Raw genomic sequence first — 18,746 nt, 5'->3', positions numbered from 1 at the left:
TTTGCTTTTCATGTTCAGTTTGTAGGTATTTCCCCAAAATAAAGAACAATGAAGAAAGAAATGAGGGATCAAAGTACAAAAAGCGGGGTCTGACATAGGAGACGTAATGTAGAAAAACATCCCTTCATTAAAACTAAAAAGTGATTTTATCTAAGGATGGGTCTGGTTCCAGAGAGTGAAATGGAGTGGAGCATATTAATGGCTTTGGTTGAAAAGAAAGGATGTGAGGACAGGAATTAGAGAGAGGTTGAGAGATCATGCTAGAAGCTATGCTGTGGAGGATGTGTTAATAAAGATGTCACTGCGTAGCAGCTTTCTTGCTATTACTTACCAGAATCTTTGGGACTGAAATAAGTAAATATTCTTCATTCAAGGAATCCTTCAGGCTTTAAAGAGGAAAAAAACAACAATAGAAACGGCAAAAGCATCATCAACTTTAAGATGGCCATCTCTCCCCATACTACTTGAAAATACCTGTGAGTTGGGAGTTGGCCATAGAAGTTTCATTTCAACACATCTTTCTATGCAGTGAAATGTCAGCACATGTTCTTGTGCTTTCATTTGACTTCTGCCTGAGAGGGACTCAGTGTTTCTCGGCAGCCCTCCCACTGTGGAAAACTGAGGGTTGTCACTTGAAATTCTCTCTGCAATTTTTCCTAGGAGTCCCTACTTGCTTCAGACTCTCAAACAAGAATAAGAAGACTCCCGTCCTTTGGATGATGCTTCTATAAAATGGCAATTACCACATTTTCTGTTATTCTGAAGATTTGCTATTCTGAGCTTTCAATCAACTCTCACTAACTTTCTTATTTGTCCTAACACATAACAGACATGGCCTAAGGTTTGGGGAGAGAAAAAGAGTCAGATTAAAAAAATTTATAAAAAGGTAGTATAATGGATATGAAGTATATACACAGCCCTGGGCTCCGTCCTTACCACTGTAAAACAAACAAACTTCAAACACCCCCAAATCAATAATAACTGGTAAATTTGGATGTCATCACTTCAAACTATAAAACCACATTAGTTATTTTACGGTAAGATCCTTGGAGGGCTACCAAGGCTGTGATAGTATTAGAGAACTTTAAACTGATGCTGCATCAGAGTAGCTGCATATGAGAAGCCAGACAGATGTGTGAAAACATAGCAAAACAAATGGCTTGTGTCCATAGGTCCCTTCAAGGCCTCTTCCTACCACAGCAGCAGGGCTGGCTATTTGGGAACTGTATCTGCTGAACACTCTCTGCTTTTTTTAATTGCTCTTTCCCGGGTTATTCTTGGTAATGTTTCCACAGCGAGAGGGATTTTTCAGAAGCTCAGCCTCCAGGGCAAGTGACTCTTCATCAGAGAGAAGTGCCAGAGGGGGCCTGAGCCTGTAGAGACCTGAAGCAGACTCCCCCAGCTTCTGCAAAGGCCATGGGCCCACCCCAGCGTGTAGAAGAAAAAGAACAAAACTCAAGCAAGAAAACTAAGAGTGATATCAACATTTGAAGATAAGTAAGAGGGCCTTCATGACTTAAAGAGTTGTATCTAATTAGCTCCTAGTAGACAGCATTCTGTGAATTTGAAAGCCCCCTTAGTTCTTGAAACAAATGCACACTTCCAATTTTATAGGCACCTGCTTAAACTGATTTAGTTGTCTCTTAGCATTTCAAACTCTGACTTTCTTGCTTTATTTTTCAGGTCATTTGAACTGTTGTTTGTTTAAAGAGAAACTATGATAATGTTTGCATAACTCTGCATTTTGTTTTTGTCTTCCTTTTACAATGATGTACAATGACATACAAACATGAAACATATTTGAGATGTGTGTGCATGTGTATGTGTGTAATTTCTACATAGTTGCAGGCTAATCTCATTTATATTGATTAACATAGATGTAGAACACAGGAGGGGAAAAATTGATGAAGACAACTGACCCACTACATTTAGCAGTACATTCTGTAACAAAGAAGTGTGTCTCCTTCATCTAATTAATTGTCTGGACAGAAAGCTCTGTGGAAACAGAAGCAGTGTTCCCTTATGGAAGTATATGAAAGAAATTAGCAGGGAAAGTCTCTTAGTCAGAAAACCCCTTTACTACTTCCATGATGTCTATAAAGCCACTTAGGCATTTCTTTCCTTCTTTACTGCAAGAACTTAGAGAATGATAGGTATCAAGTTGTGTTACATTGCTTTTTTTTTTTACTCTGTGTGGTCAAGGAGATGAGGAAACATACTTTAAAAGGTGAGGATGTAGGTGTGTAGGAGATGGACAGATAAGTGTCCAGGAATATGAGAAACAGTTTGAACAAGGCAGGGTGAAGCCAATAGACACTTGAAGCCATGAAGGCTAAGGACTGGCAAGTGAGATCTTGGAGACATGGCACACTAGGCAGAGCTGTGGTCTTATGTTTTGGTTCTAGATGGTTACTATAGAAATCCCATTGGTCGCATGCATATCTGGAGTCACCTGTCCTGCTTGTAGAGTGGGGATGATTGATTATCTCACTCAGAACACAAATTAAACCCCAGAGCTCTAGGTTTGTGTGAAGTATCTTTGCTGGGGCAAGGGTTTGATTGTGTGGGAAGCAAACAGATGGTGGAAGCCCAGCAAATGTTTCCTCCTGCCAGTTATTTGACCTGGAACTTTTTCACACATTGTATTTCCTTTTCAGCTTTAATTGAAAAAAAATTCTTCACATATTATCTAAGATTTAATTTGCAACATCAATAAACAAGTGAATAAATACATGATAGTGCTAATGACAGTGTGAACACAGCCAGACCAGGCAGTTTCAAAGGTCTGATATAACCTTCCAGCATCAACATTTTATATTTCTCTGAAGATGTACTGTTTGCTTGTTCTTCACCATGGGGATTCTAAGCTATGAGCAATCATCTTGTATATAGGTAAGACACTAGTTCTCTTTCAAGCATCAAATAAGATAAACTAAGTTTTTTGTAATCTAATATTTTTTCACTTCAGAAAATACCAGCATACCATTTATTGGTGTGTAATTATGAACCATAGGAGGCATTCAGAATTCTCTAAGTTTTTCTGAGTTTGATTTTGTTTTCCAAGGAAGAACAGTTAAGGTGAGAAGTGATGTATTTGGATATATCCATGACTATAGCAATGCTTCATATTTTGATTAACAAGTTATCAACTGGTCATCATTTACTTCGAACTTAAAAACATAGAGAGAAAAGTATGACTCTTGGAAATTTAGTTCTCTTCATTTAATAACAGTAAAAAACATATAAGTTAGTGCCTATGCATACAAAAAAGTATACACCTGTAGTTAATATACCAAATTTGATATATGATTCATTATTTGTTAAAATTATCTTTCTAAGAGTGTTAATTAAACAACTGCATCTTTAAAATAAAAAACCTTGGACCTTGTAAACAGTTGGCTCAGTAAGTATTAAATTTTGTTGTATAAATGTGCATTAATTACATATCATGCTGTCTGTATGAATGTAAATCTTGACAACTCTGCTGGAAGGCCTTACTATGCAGGTTATGGAGAGATTCTCCATACAGAGGACACTGAGGTACCATGTGGGACTCTAGAAAAGGCAGGTTATATCTAAATACCATGTGTTTCACTGGTGTCTCCATACTGGGAGAAACTGGAAAATTATGTAATTAATTTAGTCAGACTTCACAGTTAATTGTACATTGATTTATAAATTATTATTAGAAACTGCAAACAACAATTAAAATGGAGGGCTTCTTTTCTTTGCATATTTCACTAGAATGACATACAAGATAGAAACTTCAAATATATTTTTTTCCGAATGTTTTATTTGATAGCAGGACATTTTTGAGAATGTCTTTTATTTGAAAATTTATATTATCATTTGAAAAACTATTAATTTATATTTTTCTTAAAGTACTTAAGACTGTGGATTAATATACCAAATTTCAAAACACCTGAGAAGCCTTTACTAAAATATAATAAGGTTAAGACTTATTCATTTTATATGGATAAAAACTATGCAAGATGGATTAATGCCAGAAAAATTCTGTATAAAATATTAAACAATACAAGGAGAAGGTTTTATCAGGTATGTTTTCTGTGGTTCACACTCCTTAGTTGTTCTAAATATCTTTTTTGGCAGGCTTTAAATTGCTGAGGTCGTTTTATAATTCATTTATGCTTAAAAGGTGTTGGCTTCTCTGACAGAATTAATTACAAACTGCCATAGGCATTGCATTCCAAAAGAAGAGCCTGCTGTGGTAAAAACAGATTAGGAAGAATATTCTCTATAGTTCATTCTGCAGAAAAAGTTACAAAGGTTTCAGATATTACACGAAATATAATAGTTAGAAACAAAGCATGTTAAGGAATCCTTCTCGATCTCAAGTTAATTTAGTTAAAACATATACTTCCTAAGAATTTAATGAGACCAGCTTTCCTCTTTATAGCTGGCTGATTCCCCAGCAGTCCCCTCTCCCTCATTTCTGGGTGTAACTTTAAAGTCTTCATAAATATCCATGAGTAAAGTTATCACACAGCTATTCTACCTTTGAAGTCCACCAATAAAGAGAGCAACAGACTCTCAGCCTTTGAAATTTACAACGCCCACAATTTTAATACACTCAACATCCCAAGATGGCCAAACCCAACAGAGTGACTTACTAAGGTATCTGGAGCCGACAGCCTCGTGGTGTTCAGTCCTACCAGGGATGGGAGAGTTTGGGACATCCAGTTTGAGATCATTGCCATCATACTGAGCACAGCGCCAAGCTTCAGCAGTGGAGCACTCATTGCTGTGGAGCTAATGAGTTTTCATAGTGACTGATTAGGATCCCGAGCCGGGCTGGCAGCGGGAGGCGTGACTGCAGCCAGCCACATCTACAGCATGAAAAGAGATCAACAGCCCAGCTCTAATCACCAGGCAGATCTAGAAAGCTCCTTCCCCCCACCTTCATGGCACATGCTTTGCTTTCCTTCTCCTCCCTTCTAGGACACGTGGCTGGACAAACAAAATATTCTTGCTAGGGCTTGGTTCGTAATGCTCAGAGCAGAGGTTGGAGGACAGGAGATGGGGAGCTTTTCCAGCCCCTCTGTACTGTGACCACCGTGTACGGAGTCGTTTACTCTGGGTTTTGTGTACAATCAGTTTCTCTTTATCATTCATAGCAAAGTCAAAAGCCTGTAAATGGGGTTCTGCCAAAGTGCACATTCCAAATGCCAAACTCAATTTATACAGATTGCTCTGGGCAAGACCAGAGTGCCTTCAGAAGGGCATACAAACAGTCTGTAAGTTATTTCCAAGATGATCATGCAGTGCTAACAGGAGATCGCTTGTTCACACAGCAACTTAAAATTAGTGTCATCACTTTAAAACCACAGCCAAAGATGAACACCTACTGCCTGTGTGAATGTCGCTTCTAGGCACCTTACACCCTTATACCCTTACCCCCTAGCAGAAACTTGTGTTGGAGAATTCCTTGTTTCTAGCTTCCCCTTCAAGAGCCCAGGTTTTTCTTTCTTTTTTTGGAGATTCTCAGTCCTACGTCAGACTTAGTTAACTCTGTTTTCACTTTGTGAGGTATCAGGGATCAGTACTGAAGACTGTGACTTGTGAGAATGTGTGATCTATTAAAAGTGGGCGCTAGAGCTGTGAGGATCTGGTTGCTGTCCCCCACTTGCCAACAGTCAATCTGGGTGCAAGAGCTGTGAGGATCTGGTTGCTGTTCCCCACTTGCCAACAGTCAATCTGGCTGGTGACATAATCTTCCGTGGTTTTAGTGTTTTCCCATAAAACACCTGGGGGTAAGTTTCAGGCGAGGCCCTTTCCAGCTCTAAAATTCAACTATGTGGGATTTCATTATATTTTTTCTGCAGATACGACAAACAGGCTTCATCTAAGTCTCAGATTCTGGATGGAACAAATTAAGGCCACTGTATTTTTTTTAAAACCATTTATGAATTTTAAAGTAAAAACAGAGAAAAAAGTATCAGGAGAAATATGAGTGAATTAAGATTAATTTGAAAGAATTGAGTCATAGGAAAGAAAACCACTATTGTTATTCCTTAGGTAATACTATTGATTGTGTGTAAGATTTTTAGTCACACACACACACATACACACACACACACACACACACACCTATACACATATGTGTGTATGTGTACACATATTTTAACAGTGTTAACAGGACAACTAATATATTTAATAAAGTTGAAAGATATACTTACTTTATAATGTGTGTATGCTTTATCTTCAAGGAACATTGAAGTGTGGTAAATGCTAAGAGCCTTCAAATGTTCCTTGAATCCATTAGCCAGGAATCTAGGCCATATTCATTTCTCTTTAAAATACATCCAAATGACTTCCTTTTGTCTTTGTGTTTTAAAAATCATACCCAGAAAATCAGATACTATTTCTTTTTGTCCTTCAAAAACTAGGCCATCTGAGAGATCAATGAGGATTAAACACATCAGTCTATGTACAAAGTATCGAGAAACAGCAGTCAAGGGACACAGTGTGGCATTTTACATTAGTGTTACAGCCTTAAAATGCAAGAATACAAAGGAGCTCTAGAAATCTAAGTGCTGTGAGAATACACCTGGAATTCAACCAGTTTTAATAAAGGAGAGGGTGTCTTTATAAAGCTTAGAAATCAGTTATTAATTGATAATTAATATACATGCAATTATGGGATAATTTAAGAAGCAATGTGGCAGATGGTAATTGTACTCAGTAATGAACTATCAGTCAACAAAATAATAGCATCTTTCGAAGAATATGGGATTGACTGTCAGAGAAGAATGGGGCTCTTATTTGAAAATTACAAAGAAAGGGAAAAATATGAAAAGAAACACAATTGGAATGCTTCTTTCAATTTCCCAGAGATGCAAATAAGTGAACCTGCATCCTGAAAAAGAACAATGGTCCAAGTGTATGATTCAGTCATGTTTATGAACAGCATAAAAGCTGAAATGTGTTGTTATTACGAGAGGTTTAAGTGCCACATTGAAGTATACAAGCTCAGATTATAATGACAATTAACTGTAGGAAATAAAAACAACTTCAATTTACAAAGACTTAAATAGTTTGCAGTACTCTCATAGTGTATTAATGGTATTTCCATTTTAAAAGTTAGTTCTAGTTTCCAGATGGAGGCTCGGATTTTTCTGTGGAGAAGTTAGCAACTTGTATTCAAGAGAAGAAACCTCTCCCCCACCCCCCTCCACCCCCGGTTTTAGAATTTCCACAGCACGGTGTGAGTGGTAACAGAATAAATAGCCAAAACTGCATCTAGAAACAAGAATGATGGCCAGATTCAAGGTTCCAGGACCACCCAAATATGTCTAAATTTTATCTGGTATGCAATGCTATGGCTTAAGGCAAAGCTGTGATGCCATTAGTTTCATGTGATGAAATACAGCTGGCCCTTTTAGGATTCAGGGTAGACATGCAGGAGTGCAGAGAGAATAAGAATGGGAGACAAGCAAATTCACTTAGAGTTATATTCCCACAGTTTAGGAAAGAGATGGTGAGATCCCAGTAGAAGAAACTCTCGGTGGCATTGATAAGGATTTTTATGGAGTTGTGGCAGCCCTTAGTGTATAACAGATGTGAGATGTGACAGAATAGTGTCCATCAGTAATCCTAGATTTGAATGTGAGGACAGGCATGAGTCATCAGGATGAGAAGTAGAAAGACACAGGATCATGGCTTTAGGTATAAGATTGAGTTCCTTGTCCCACACCCAATGTGAGTCCACTATGCTATAAGGAGTTACAGGATGGTGATATGTCCACATCTGAAGTTCAGAAAAACAGTTAATTAAGGTCATGCAACCTGTATATTGTGTGAAGACTGCACAGTTAAAAATAATAGTTAATGAATCACAGTCTTAAAACCACTTGGGGTTTATTTGATCTTTAATTAAAGATAATCATTTGATTTATTACCTATGCATATCATTAAAAGTGAACAAACACAATACCCTCTATTTCAGAAAAATAATAAATATAATTTCTAACCCAACAATATCACAGAAAATGCAACCTGACTGCAAATTTACTTTCTTTTTACACTCTCATAGCAAATCAATAACTATAAAATCTAGAATCATAAATTATGGCACATGGAATACTGAAACCTATTGACTAATATGTTTATTCATTAGTTTTTTTTTAATAGCCTGTCTGGTTATTACAGAGAGTGTCTAATGAGAAAACTATATACTAAATAATTAATAAGCAAATGTATATTAAGTGAAAAGTTATAGCAAATACCATACAACACTGGCATGCTTTATCACTGGAAGTTTTCCCTTTGATTTGTAGTGTAAAAGTTTAGTGTTGCTCTAATTTTCAAAATAAGCTTCCTAATTTGGGGGCCACTGTGTGCTACTGTGTGTATTTGTGTATGTGTGTGTGTGTGTGTGTGTGTGTGTGTGTGTGTGTGTGTGTGTGTGTGTGTGTGTTTCTGGGTAATATAGCCTAAGCCCATACTATAAGTACATGCTGAACGGATAAAAAATAAGAGCTAAGCTAGAATGGACTTGAGAAATGACTAAGAGTAAGCCAATTAAAATGGAATATGAAAAGACATAGCATCAAATAGAAGACAAAGGACTGTAGGCATCAGGCCTAGAAGCAGCCCTCCTTTAACTGCAACACTGAGAGGCACAGGTGATCTTTCTCTGAATTGCACTCTAACTAGGGAGGTGACATTAACAGTTATTCTCTCTGAATCTGCATATTCTCATCTGCAAATGGAATGGCTGTGTGCAATGGGTATTCAAAGGACTGGAATAAAGAATGCCTTTGGCAGTGTTTGTAACATATCATGCATTCAATACATGGTAGCTCATGCTGGATATGAAATGATAGCACTGAGACCAACTGAAAAGAGTGGCTGAGAAGAGCAGCTGAATGGACAATGCTGTTTAAAGCATCAAAATTGTACATCTTTGCAGACTATCTGAATTGAGTTTTTAGGACACACAGTCGTGCATTTCAGTCACTGTTACAGGTGAAGAAAGCAATACAACTTTCTTGCATGACATCAGGTTCCACTGTAGACACAGTCCTAGTATCTCTACACCAAGTTAAAGAGGAGGTCTGGGTGGTGTGATTCTTTCAATGCCGAGAACTTGAAGCAGTTACAAAAGGTTTTTTGTTTTGTTTTGGTTTGGGTTTTTTTTTTTTTTTTTGGTTTTTCGAGACAGAGTTTTTCCATAACAGCCTTAGCCATCTTGGCACTCACTCTGTAGACCAGGTTGATCTCCTACTCAGAGATCCACCTACCTCTGCCTCCCAAGTGCTAGGATTAAAGGTGTGCACCACCACTGCCTGGCTACAAAAGAACTTTACATAGTTGCATGACCATACCTCCCACCGGCATCATCTTTCTCCACATACTCAATCTGCATATGCTCCTGTGTAAAAGATACACTTCTGTGCTCCTGCATTAAATTGACGTTCCCCTTATTTATGAAGTCATTCAATACCTTTCAGTTTATTGTCATAATTTCTCAACCACTTGCTAAGGCCCAGATTCCTAGGTACTAACAACAGAGTCTGACTTAGCTGCAGCAAGAGCAAAATAATTTTTATTTCTCACAAGTTCCTGAACAATGTTTATGGTCTGGTTTTGTTCCACTGTTTGGGTAACTATTGCAAATCTCATTCCTTTTATTTTGTTCAAAGAAAACCACTTTAATTCTTTCCTCTTTCCTCAGTATCAATAGCTTTTCTTCCTTGATGACTCTTTTCTAGAGGCAGACAAGGATGATTTCACATCTTTTAATTTATATACAAACTTCTTTAGTGCAGGGGAATCAAATTTAGGGCCTACCAAGCAAGACAAATGCTCTATCACTGAGCTACTTCATGAACCCTTTAACAAACTTTGGATCCTAGTTTTTCTTCAGTATTTCCTTTCTCTCTTACCTTTATTAATGTATCTTTTTGAGATAATTAATTCCATTCATCAGCTTCAATTTCTGTCTTCCTAATCAGACATATTATTGACAATTTTTCCTGTTGCACCAATGCAATGTAGGACCAATACTACATATTTCAAGCCTCTGATTCCACATTGCTAAGTATAGCAGTCAATTCTCAGACTTCAACTTCCTTGACCTTCATCAGTATTACATTCTTCTACTTGGAATGATTTCTTCACTTGGCTTTCAGAATACAACTCACCTAGTTTTCCTCCAACTTCCTGACCTCTCTTTATATTGCCTTTGCTGATTCTTCCTCATCTATATGCTAATGACTCCCAAATTCATTTCTTCCTCAAAGACCTCTCCTATCAATTCAGACTTGCATTTCCAATTATCTACTTGACATCTCCACTTTCAATGTTTAATAGGCATCTTTAATTGAGCATGTTATGAATGAGCCTTCATATGGCTCCCCAACTCTGAACAAACAAAACTAAAAGAACAAAACAAAACTTGCAGAAATAAACAACAATGCCATACTTTGCATCCATTTCTGCAATCTTTCACTTTTCAGTTAGCTGGCATATTTGTGAACTCATCTTCTACAGTTGTGTAATCAGTGACGAATTACTCATGCTTCAGTAGATAGTTCCCCACTTCTGCCCATGCACACAGCCCTGGCAAAACCCAGTGAGTCTCCAAGGAACAGCATGTGGAAATTGGAAGAAGATTTGGTGGGAGAGGGGAAGGTGGTTAGTGAAGTGGAATGTTGAAAAGGGAGGATGAGGAGATGAGAGGATCCAGAATATGGTAGATAGACACATAAAATTGCCTAAGAAGACATTTTTTTTTCATTTTCAACTGTAACTATTTCCCCCTATATTTCTTGACAGTTTTATTGGCAACCTAGTTTCTACCTTCGAAACATACCTAGAATTGAAACTTATACACAATCACATGGTCTCTCATTGAGGTTATTATAAGATCATCCTTGACCTGAAACCACTTAGTTCACTTATAACTTCTTTTTTTTTTAAATTTTTGTCTTTGTTTTGTTATTTTTCTTTGTTTTTCGAGACAGGGTTTCTCTATGTAGCTTTGCGCCTTTCCTGGAACCCACTCTGTAACCCAGGCTGGCCTTGAACTCACAGAGATCGGCCTGCCTCTGCCTCCTGAGTACGAGTGCTGGGATTAAAGGCATGTGTCACCACCGCTAGGCTTCACTTATAACTTCTTAATCAAAATAATCCTATTAAGCCATAATTTTGGACTGTATTATTCTTTTAAAAACTCAATGATTTCTACTTGAACTGGAAAGTTACATACAAAATGATCTCTTAAACCGGGCAGTGAGAGTACCGAATCCTAACCACTAGACCACCAGGGAAGATAGATAGGGTTGGGGGTTTAGCTCAGTGGTAGAGCACTTGCCTAGCAAGCGCAAGGCCCTAGGTTCGATCCCCAGCTAAAAACAAAACAAACAAACAAACAAACAAAAAAACCGGTGGTGGCGCACGCCTTTAATCCCAGCACTTGCACTCAGGAGGCAGAGGCAGGCGGATCTCTGTGAGTTTGAGGCCAGCCTAGGCTACAGAGTGAGTTCCAGGAAAGGCTACAAAGCTACATAGACAAACCCTGTCTCAGAAAAAAAAAAATCTCTTATATCTATTAGCTGACATTTTGCTTCCTGCAAGCTTTCCTTCAATTGCTCCCTGGCTGGTCCACAGACATATAAGGGTCATCTTCTACTCAAGGTCTTTTCCCTTCTTTTTCTCCGCTGGGATGCATTCTTCATATTACTGTCCCACTTGCTTTTGGGCTTTTGTTCAAAGGTCAGATCTTTATGGCCATAATATCTTATTTCACCTGCTTGCTTGCCTCAATCTTTGCAATTTTCCCTCTCTCTGTAGGGGCTAGTTACGTATTTCTTCTGATGATTTATTGCCTGTTTTCTCCTCTGTAAATGAAGCTCTGTGAGGACAGAGATATTATCACATTTGTTTCAATTCTTGTGAAATTCTCAGTGTACAGCAAAGTGTCAGGCATATAGTTCATTCTGAATAAAATATTATTGGCTGTGAAAATAAATTAATACATTATCATTTTGTTTTAAAATGAGATCATTTTTTAGAGTTAATTGATAGTAAAGTCTATCATTACAAAACCACACCAATATAAAATATTTAAGTGTTGCACTTTACATGTGTTTTTGAACCAATGATGTATATGTTGTGTGTTTGTACTGGTTAAAGAATCAAACACTAGTTACAAGTGCTATTTTTTTTCTTTTTCCACTTTACAGATTTAGAATGATTCAATCCAAAAAGTACTAGTCCCAACTCTTGTTCTATTTTCTGTTGATAAACCTCAAGTTTCCCAGAGTCATAACTAAGTGTAAGAGCAATCTACTCTTAACTCTTGCCTTTGGCCTGTCTAGTTTCCTCTACCATAGTAAATATGGAAGAGACTGTAGGTCATATAAATGGTCAATTATCTAAAAACAAACAAAAACAGTTTATCATCTATATGTCTTTCACAACATTATGTATATCTTAAATATGCATGCTCAAATATTTAAAAAACAGAATAAGAAATTGGAAATGGAAATGTGTATAATTATCAAGGTCTCATTCACATTTGTCCTTGAAAACTGGAGGCCATGCTTCCTTACTAAAAGCCATCCTAAACAACCAACTGCAGGCCACTCTTTGCTCCTGGAAAACGATGCCTTCACAACCAGTCAGAGGAAATGCTTTGCATCTGGAAGGTTTCCCATTACCCATCTTGAAGTTTCAGTATTCTTTTAAAACCAATCAGTAAGAAAAGAATGAATTTAGATGGGAAACAGTGTGGTTCTTTAGAGAAGGAATTTCTGTCTTCCAGTCTTTTCCTTCATCTGTGGAGCTGACTGATGCTCTCTAAGCCCAGGGGATCCTCCTCTGGCAGCTGCTGTTGCTACTTCAAAGGAGGAGAAAATGGGTGTGTGAGGGAGGAATGCATTTTGGTCTTTTAAAAAAAAATATGACTTTGTACACAGAATTGAAGAAGTGGGGAAAATATAAATCCAGGATTAAGCTAGAAGGAGAGGGAAAGCAAAATGGCATAACAGAGAGACCCTTGGTTGTCGTTGTCTTGCTCTGGGTCTTAGGTTCTTCATCTGAGAGATGAGGACATTCAGCTGAATTAAGCCCCTTCCATAACAGAGCGGCACATTCAAAGCCTTCTTCACTTTGTGCTCACGCTGTTAACCCTCTTCACCGTTTCCTCATGTGTAGCTTGAGATGTCAAGGGGCCTCCAACCCTTTTGATATTTGTGAGGGTAAAATAAACTGGTGCATATAATGCACTTACGAAAGGATGTAGAATGCAATAAGCTATAAATCAAGTTTTTTCAGAGGCATTGCAGAGAAAACTCTTAAGTTTCATCTTTAGCCCATTGTGGAGGAAGAAAGGACATAGGTACCTTTTTAAATTTTATTTTATGTGAGACAAGGAATCAAGGGCCATTATTTATAGAAAATGGCCATTATAAATTAGTGTTTGAAATTTTAACCTTGGACATGCAAAATATTCATGTTTTTGGTGTGGTTTGTGTCTAATGATATTATTCCAGAAACTACAGGAAGCATACCCATTAAAAAAGCTTTGCTTTAGGGGCTTCCAATTTAATGCTGCTGGGTATTGTTCTATGAACTTTGCACATGGAACCCCTATTGATGGTGATTGCTATCAATAAGAAACAAACCACCAAGAGGCAATCACCTTAACTATGTTCACACAGCAAGACAATGCAAAGCCATGATCAGGATGTGTACTTGCATTCTAGAAGATATGTTCATAGAAATGTATCTTATTGACATGAGCAAACTTAATAACAATATTGTAAACCATGCTAGATTTAAATTTTTTCTTTTGAAAATAATTTAAATCATTGGGGTAAAGCGCTGCAATTCAGTTTTCACCCTTCTTTCTGCTGAGCACAGAATATATTAAAAGCAGTACTTTTCTCTTAGTTTATCTTTGAATAATATGACAGAGCAAAGCTCTCACCAAGGAGACACTGGTTCTCAGGTAAGGGTTTCATCTCCACCTCATTTTCATTGGATTCTAATTTCAAATTTTTCTAATGTACCCAACTCACCAGGGCAGACTCAAGTGTTAAATTATTGCCAAAAGCACCTCTGAAAAAATTGTTTAGGAATAAAAATCTCAGAGTTGGGGAAATTGCCTGGTGATCAGAAAGAAGACTGTTTCAGAGCAACCGTGAAAGAACAAAATTGGATCTTCAAGTGTTCAATTTTTTGAAAAGTTGTTACAAGTTGTTCCATAAAGCTTATCTCCCTCATGGATATTTGAAATGTGTTTGGTAGGAACGAAAAGTTGGATGGTAGTAAACAACCCAAAACATCAAAATGAGAAAAGGAATTACATTTGTAGTTGCATTTATCAAATTCGCATAAATAGCAGGAGCTCAGCTGAGTTGGTTTTGTGTATTGGCTACAGCTACAGTGTTTATCATTATTGTCCCCTCAACAATATTTGTAGTCAAGGTTGCTTTGTGATTTGAAAGTTCTGGTTAGGTAAACACGGTAAAATATTAACTTCTAAAAACCTGAACTTGGAGCTAGTCAAACATGCTATCATTGGAAGTATTATGAAAGATGTACAGTTTTGCAAAAGTTCATCAAACTAGTTAAGACCAGGCAGCTACCATAACACTCACTATACAGATACAGGTGTGTGAGCTTGCCTTTGAGTTTCTTCTTGGATTTCAAAGGAACCTGACTTAAGAACAAGTCCCTTTTGTGAATACCCATCTAACAGCTTGATAGTGACATAGAGAAGTAATTGAACAATGAATAATAGGGGCAAGTTTTGTCAAAGGTTGCCTTTCTTTATAAAAGTTGTTTTTGCTGATTATGTCTTATTCTTACTACTTTTTAATCTTCAAATTTTATAGCTTGTCATCATTCCCTATTGCTAGAAAAGCATTTGTAAAACTATGTTTCAATTTCTTTTAAGGGCACCAATGCATTAAATATGTTAAGCCATATTTCAGGTCATCAACTTATTATGCTGAACATCATAATATCAATATATATTTTTTAGTTTTATCTTTGTATGTATGTGTGAGCATAGGTGAAGGCATTTACTACAGCACTAGTGAGGGGGTCAGAGAACAACTTCAGCTGTCTATCTTTACCTGTCACCTTGTTGAGACAATGTATCTTGTTTGCCACTGCCTACATCTAGAGTTAGCTAGCCTATGATCTCCCAGGATTCTCCTTCTCATCTTTCTGTCTTGCTGTAGGATGCACTATTGCCTCTGTCACACTTTACATTGATTCGGGTGATAAAAACTCAGGTCTGTAGGCTTGCATAGCATATCCTGGAAGAGGACCATGTGAGGGCCTGGTCCACCCTGTCTCTTTAATGCTTCCTCAATCATGATGTGAATAAATCTGTTCTATCAAGAGCTTCCTGTCTTTGCTGTTTTACATCATTACTAGAGCTCCAAGGTTGTGCACACACTGTTCTTGGACTGGATTCTCTGGAACTATGAATTGTAAGTTATTGCCTTGTACATAGTACTCCAATACAAAACTAACTAATTCAAGGAACGGTATCAGGTAAATTTGCTAGACAAAGGTCATTTAGAAGGAACAAAGCAAATATTGAAGGCTAACTGAAGTGCAAGGATGACAGCTGAGTGAGCAGTTAAGGAGCTGTGTCAGTGGTTGGCTCAGAATTAAGAGAAATACAGATGAGGTATAAGAAGTGGTCTAAGTTAAGCATTATGAACTTATTGCATCAGTTAATATTGCACAGCAGAGGTACCAGAAAGTCTGCTCCCAAACAAAAGAAGAAACAAGACTGAAAACATGGCGATGGGGAAAATGCATTTAAACAATGATTAAAACAGAAGCTTGATAGTGCTCAAAACGAGCAATTCTCTATGTGAAGCATTTAACATCAGGCCTGAGTTGCAAAGTGGACACTGGATTCTGTTTCCTTGGCAACTACAAAGTTAAGATAAATGTTGAATATTGTGGCTGAAAACCCCTTATCTGAAGCTTTGCACCTGGGTTGAAAATTGAGGCTGCTTCTTGGTGTCAAAGTGACTAAAATCCTCCAGGCAAAAGTGGGCTATTCCATTTTTACTGATCTGGTTTCAAAAGGCAAAGTTTCTAATAGTCTGTGATTTTACAGAACAAAGCACCCTGGTTCTTCCTCCTCGGATAAAGTAACAAAAGCAGTATGTATAGGTTAACCTCATAGGCTGGTTGTACAGTTTAAATGGGGTGAGGTATCAATGTGCTGGGCACCATACCTATCTCATAGGCAAGTGTTGTTATTATTCTTATTATCTAGCTGTTCTTTCACTTAAAAACTATAATAAAATTGTTTTTATAAAGGCCATCGTTCAATCTTTGCATAGTTCAAAGTACAGTTTCTAATATCTAACCAGCCAGTAAAGGGATGGACCTTAGGAACCTCATGCTTTGAACAGTGGTTTGACTATACCTCAATCACTTTTGCCTTTGATAATAAAGATTTCCTTGCCACATTTCACCAGAAATGTTATTTAGTTACTAGTCTTGGAGTAAAACATGTAATTATGTCTTTCACAAGCTCCTGGTTTTCACCTGCAGCCCAATTTTAGGACACTACTATACCCAAAGGTGCATGGAGAAATATTATAGGACCCAGCTGCTGTTCTCAAATGAGGAGAAATTTCTATCAGACTGTGGCGTAAAGGTTGTTCAGTAAAGATCTCATTTTATAACGAATGCTCTTTGTCACATCTCTGACACATTAATTTTCAACCTGAATACTTTCCATGTTAGCCAAACTCAATGCTACGCAATTAAATGCTTAACTATTGGACATTTCCACTCTTAAGCATGCCCCTGATGATTCAATCCCCCATTCATTGTCCTAAGACTTTTTTTTTTTTTTTTTTTTTTTTTTGTGGACAACCCAAGAGTTATATTTCTCTCGGTTCTACAATCTTCTTTAGGTATCAATATCTTTAAAAGTACCTGTTTCTCTGAAGAAAATGCATAGATTTGACCATTTTTCAGATGAGATACTTTAAAATTTTACACATACTGATTATTCTCATCACACCCATTATCATTCGTCACTATTGCAATGCTCAGAAAGAAATGATTTCTTCCAAACACCTGAGATTTGTCTAAATAGCCTGACTCAGGTAAGTACGCAACTTCACTAATGAGCATGGCAATACATATTCACTTTTGTAGGGTTAATAGCAATCACCACAATTTAAACACAACACTCACCCTAGGTAATTACAATTCTAATTGACACAGAGGAAACATTTCCGTTATTTCTGAACAAAGGCTGGCTGTTAATGAAAAGTCCAGCTGCTTTCACTTACAATAATATATATTCCATGCTTTAGTTGATTACAATATTCTTGTCACAATGCAAAATGACTGAAGATATTTGATATTTTTATATCACATTAAATATTCACGGCACTAGGATTTCCCAAGCAGCTATTGATGCTCACAAAGTTCAGTGTCTTACAGAACTGGTGTCTGAGCAATTGTTTTAGAAGTCACTGAGACTCTGAAAAGCACAGTTCAGAGCTCACCAGAGTTGTGTGTTGTGCTGTCAGTGTTAGGACTCAGTTTCAGATTCAGCCCTCTTTTGCCCACTCTGCTGATAATGCTAAGTGAGCTCAATTAGTTTATACACAGTTGACTTACTGGAAAGTGATGCTCATGCATGTAAATTTATGTTGTTCAAATAGATATTTTTCAAATCATTAATATTTTATACCTAAGTAATCAGAAGCAGAGTATACCATGAAAGCTTATTGTAACCAGCCTGGTTCTTACACAACGTTGATTCATCTGACCTTATTTCAGACTCAGTGTATTCATGCACATTGCTGGTTTGCTTACGTAACACAGTCCCCAAATCTCCCTCTGCTCTTGTTTCTAAAGCTCAGTTGTCTCAATATGAGCTTCCATGAGCAAGCCTCAACTTCTCTTCATATTTATCATTGTGTACTGAAATTATTTATTTGTGGTTTCTGGGTGATTTAATTGTAGCATCATGTCATATTGATTAGATTATATCCTTGCATGGTCTTCCATGCTATTCTTATGACTTTTCTTGATTTTTATCCCTGATTTAGGAAAGCACAAGGTTCTCTTATGGAATGTATAATTGCTGTTGTAGAAGTTTAGTGAAGATGAGGCCCTCTCAAAGTGCTAACTTTACTTAAATATTTGTGGCCATCCTCGATATAGATGTTAATGTGCCTCATTAAAGATGAAAATTTAGTGGCTGGCAAGATGGCATCCTTATCTCACATTCCTGAATCCTTAAAGCTCACAAATTTCAGAAGCTGGGCAATTAAAAATATTTCCTGATGTTCCTCATTTCTGTTCCTAACTGTCTGACCTCGAACCCATCTCATTTAGTATAATCCCATGAGTTTGCTCTATAGGTTTCTGACTTTTTGTCTGAAAGTGGGCAAGTTCAAGGATAGTGAGCAGGAATTATGCAACCTGTTATTAGATACTATGTATCTGTACTTGAATTAATTTAAAAGGAAAAGAAAGAGGTTTCCATTAATACCTTTAAGAAGAATATAACATTTCTATTTGGCCAAATGCTTATTTTCTCAAAGGGGAACTTAGTCTAATAGATTTGGTAAGACAGTCAATGCAATGGAGCTGCTTTTCTTCCCAAAGCACAGGAGAGTGTAAACATCCATTTCATTAGCTGAGAGACACTATCAGTATGCACAGTTCTAATGACCACTGATTGTGTATATTAAAATACAGATGGAATTAAA

The 18,746-nt window shown here is 37.2% G+C and overlaps 1 protein-coding gene across 3 annotated transcripts in view; it reads right to left on the bottom strand.

Annotated features, from left to right (window-relative positions):
* The window catches only part of Olfm3 (olfactomedin 3), a 224,210-nt gene that overhangs the window by 47,879 nt on the left and 157,585 nt on the right, over nucleotides 1-18,746 (bottom strand). Inside the window, exon 1 of one of the 3 annotated variants that reach the window (XM_036190646.1) lies at nucleotides 4,632-4,803. The exons of 1 other annotated variant lie outside the window; for it this stretch is intronic. In XM_036190646.1, coding sequence (XP_036046539.1) covers nucleotides 4,632-4,760 — 129 coding nt within the window. In that variant the 5' untranslated portion in view covers nucleotides 4,761-4,803. Of the gene's footprint in view, nucleotides 1-331; nucleotides 356-4,631; nucleotides 4,804-18,746 lie in introns of those variants that run through there. One more of the 3 variants, XM_036190648.1, reaches the window with a different exon arrangement.

This window comes from Onychomys torridus, chromosome 6 (assembly GCF_903995425.1).
Source record: "Onychomys torridus chromosome 6, mOncTor1.1, whole genome shotgun sequence".
In the NCBI taxonomy this organism is placed as follows: domain Eukaryota; kingdom Metazoa; phylum Chordata; class Mammalia; order Rodentia; family Cricetidae; genus Onychomys; species Onychomys torridus.
This window is presented reverse-complemented; position numbering and strand designations above follow the sequence as displayed.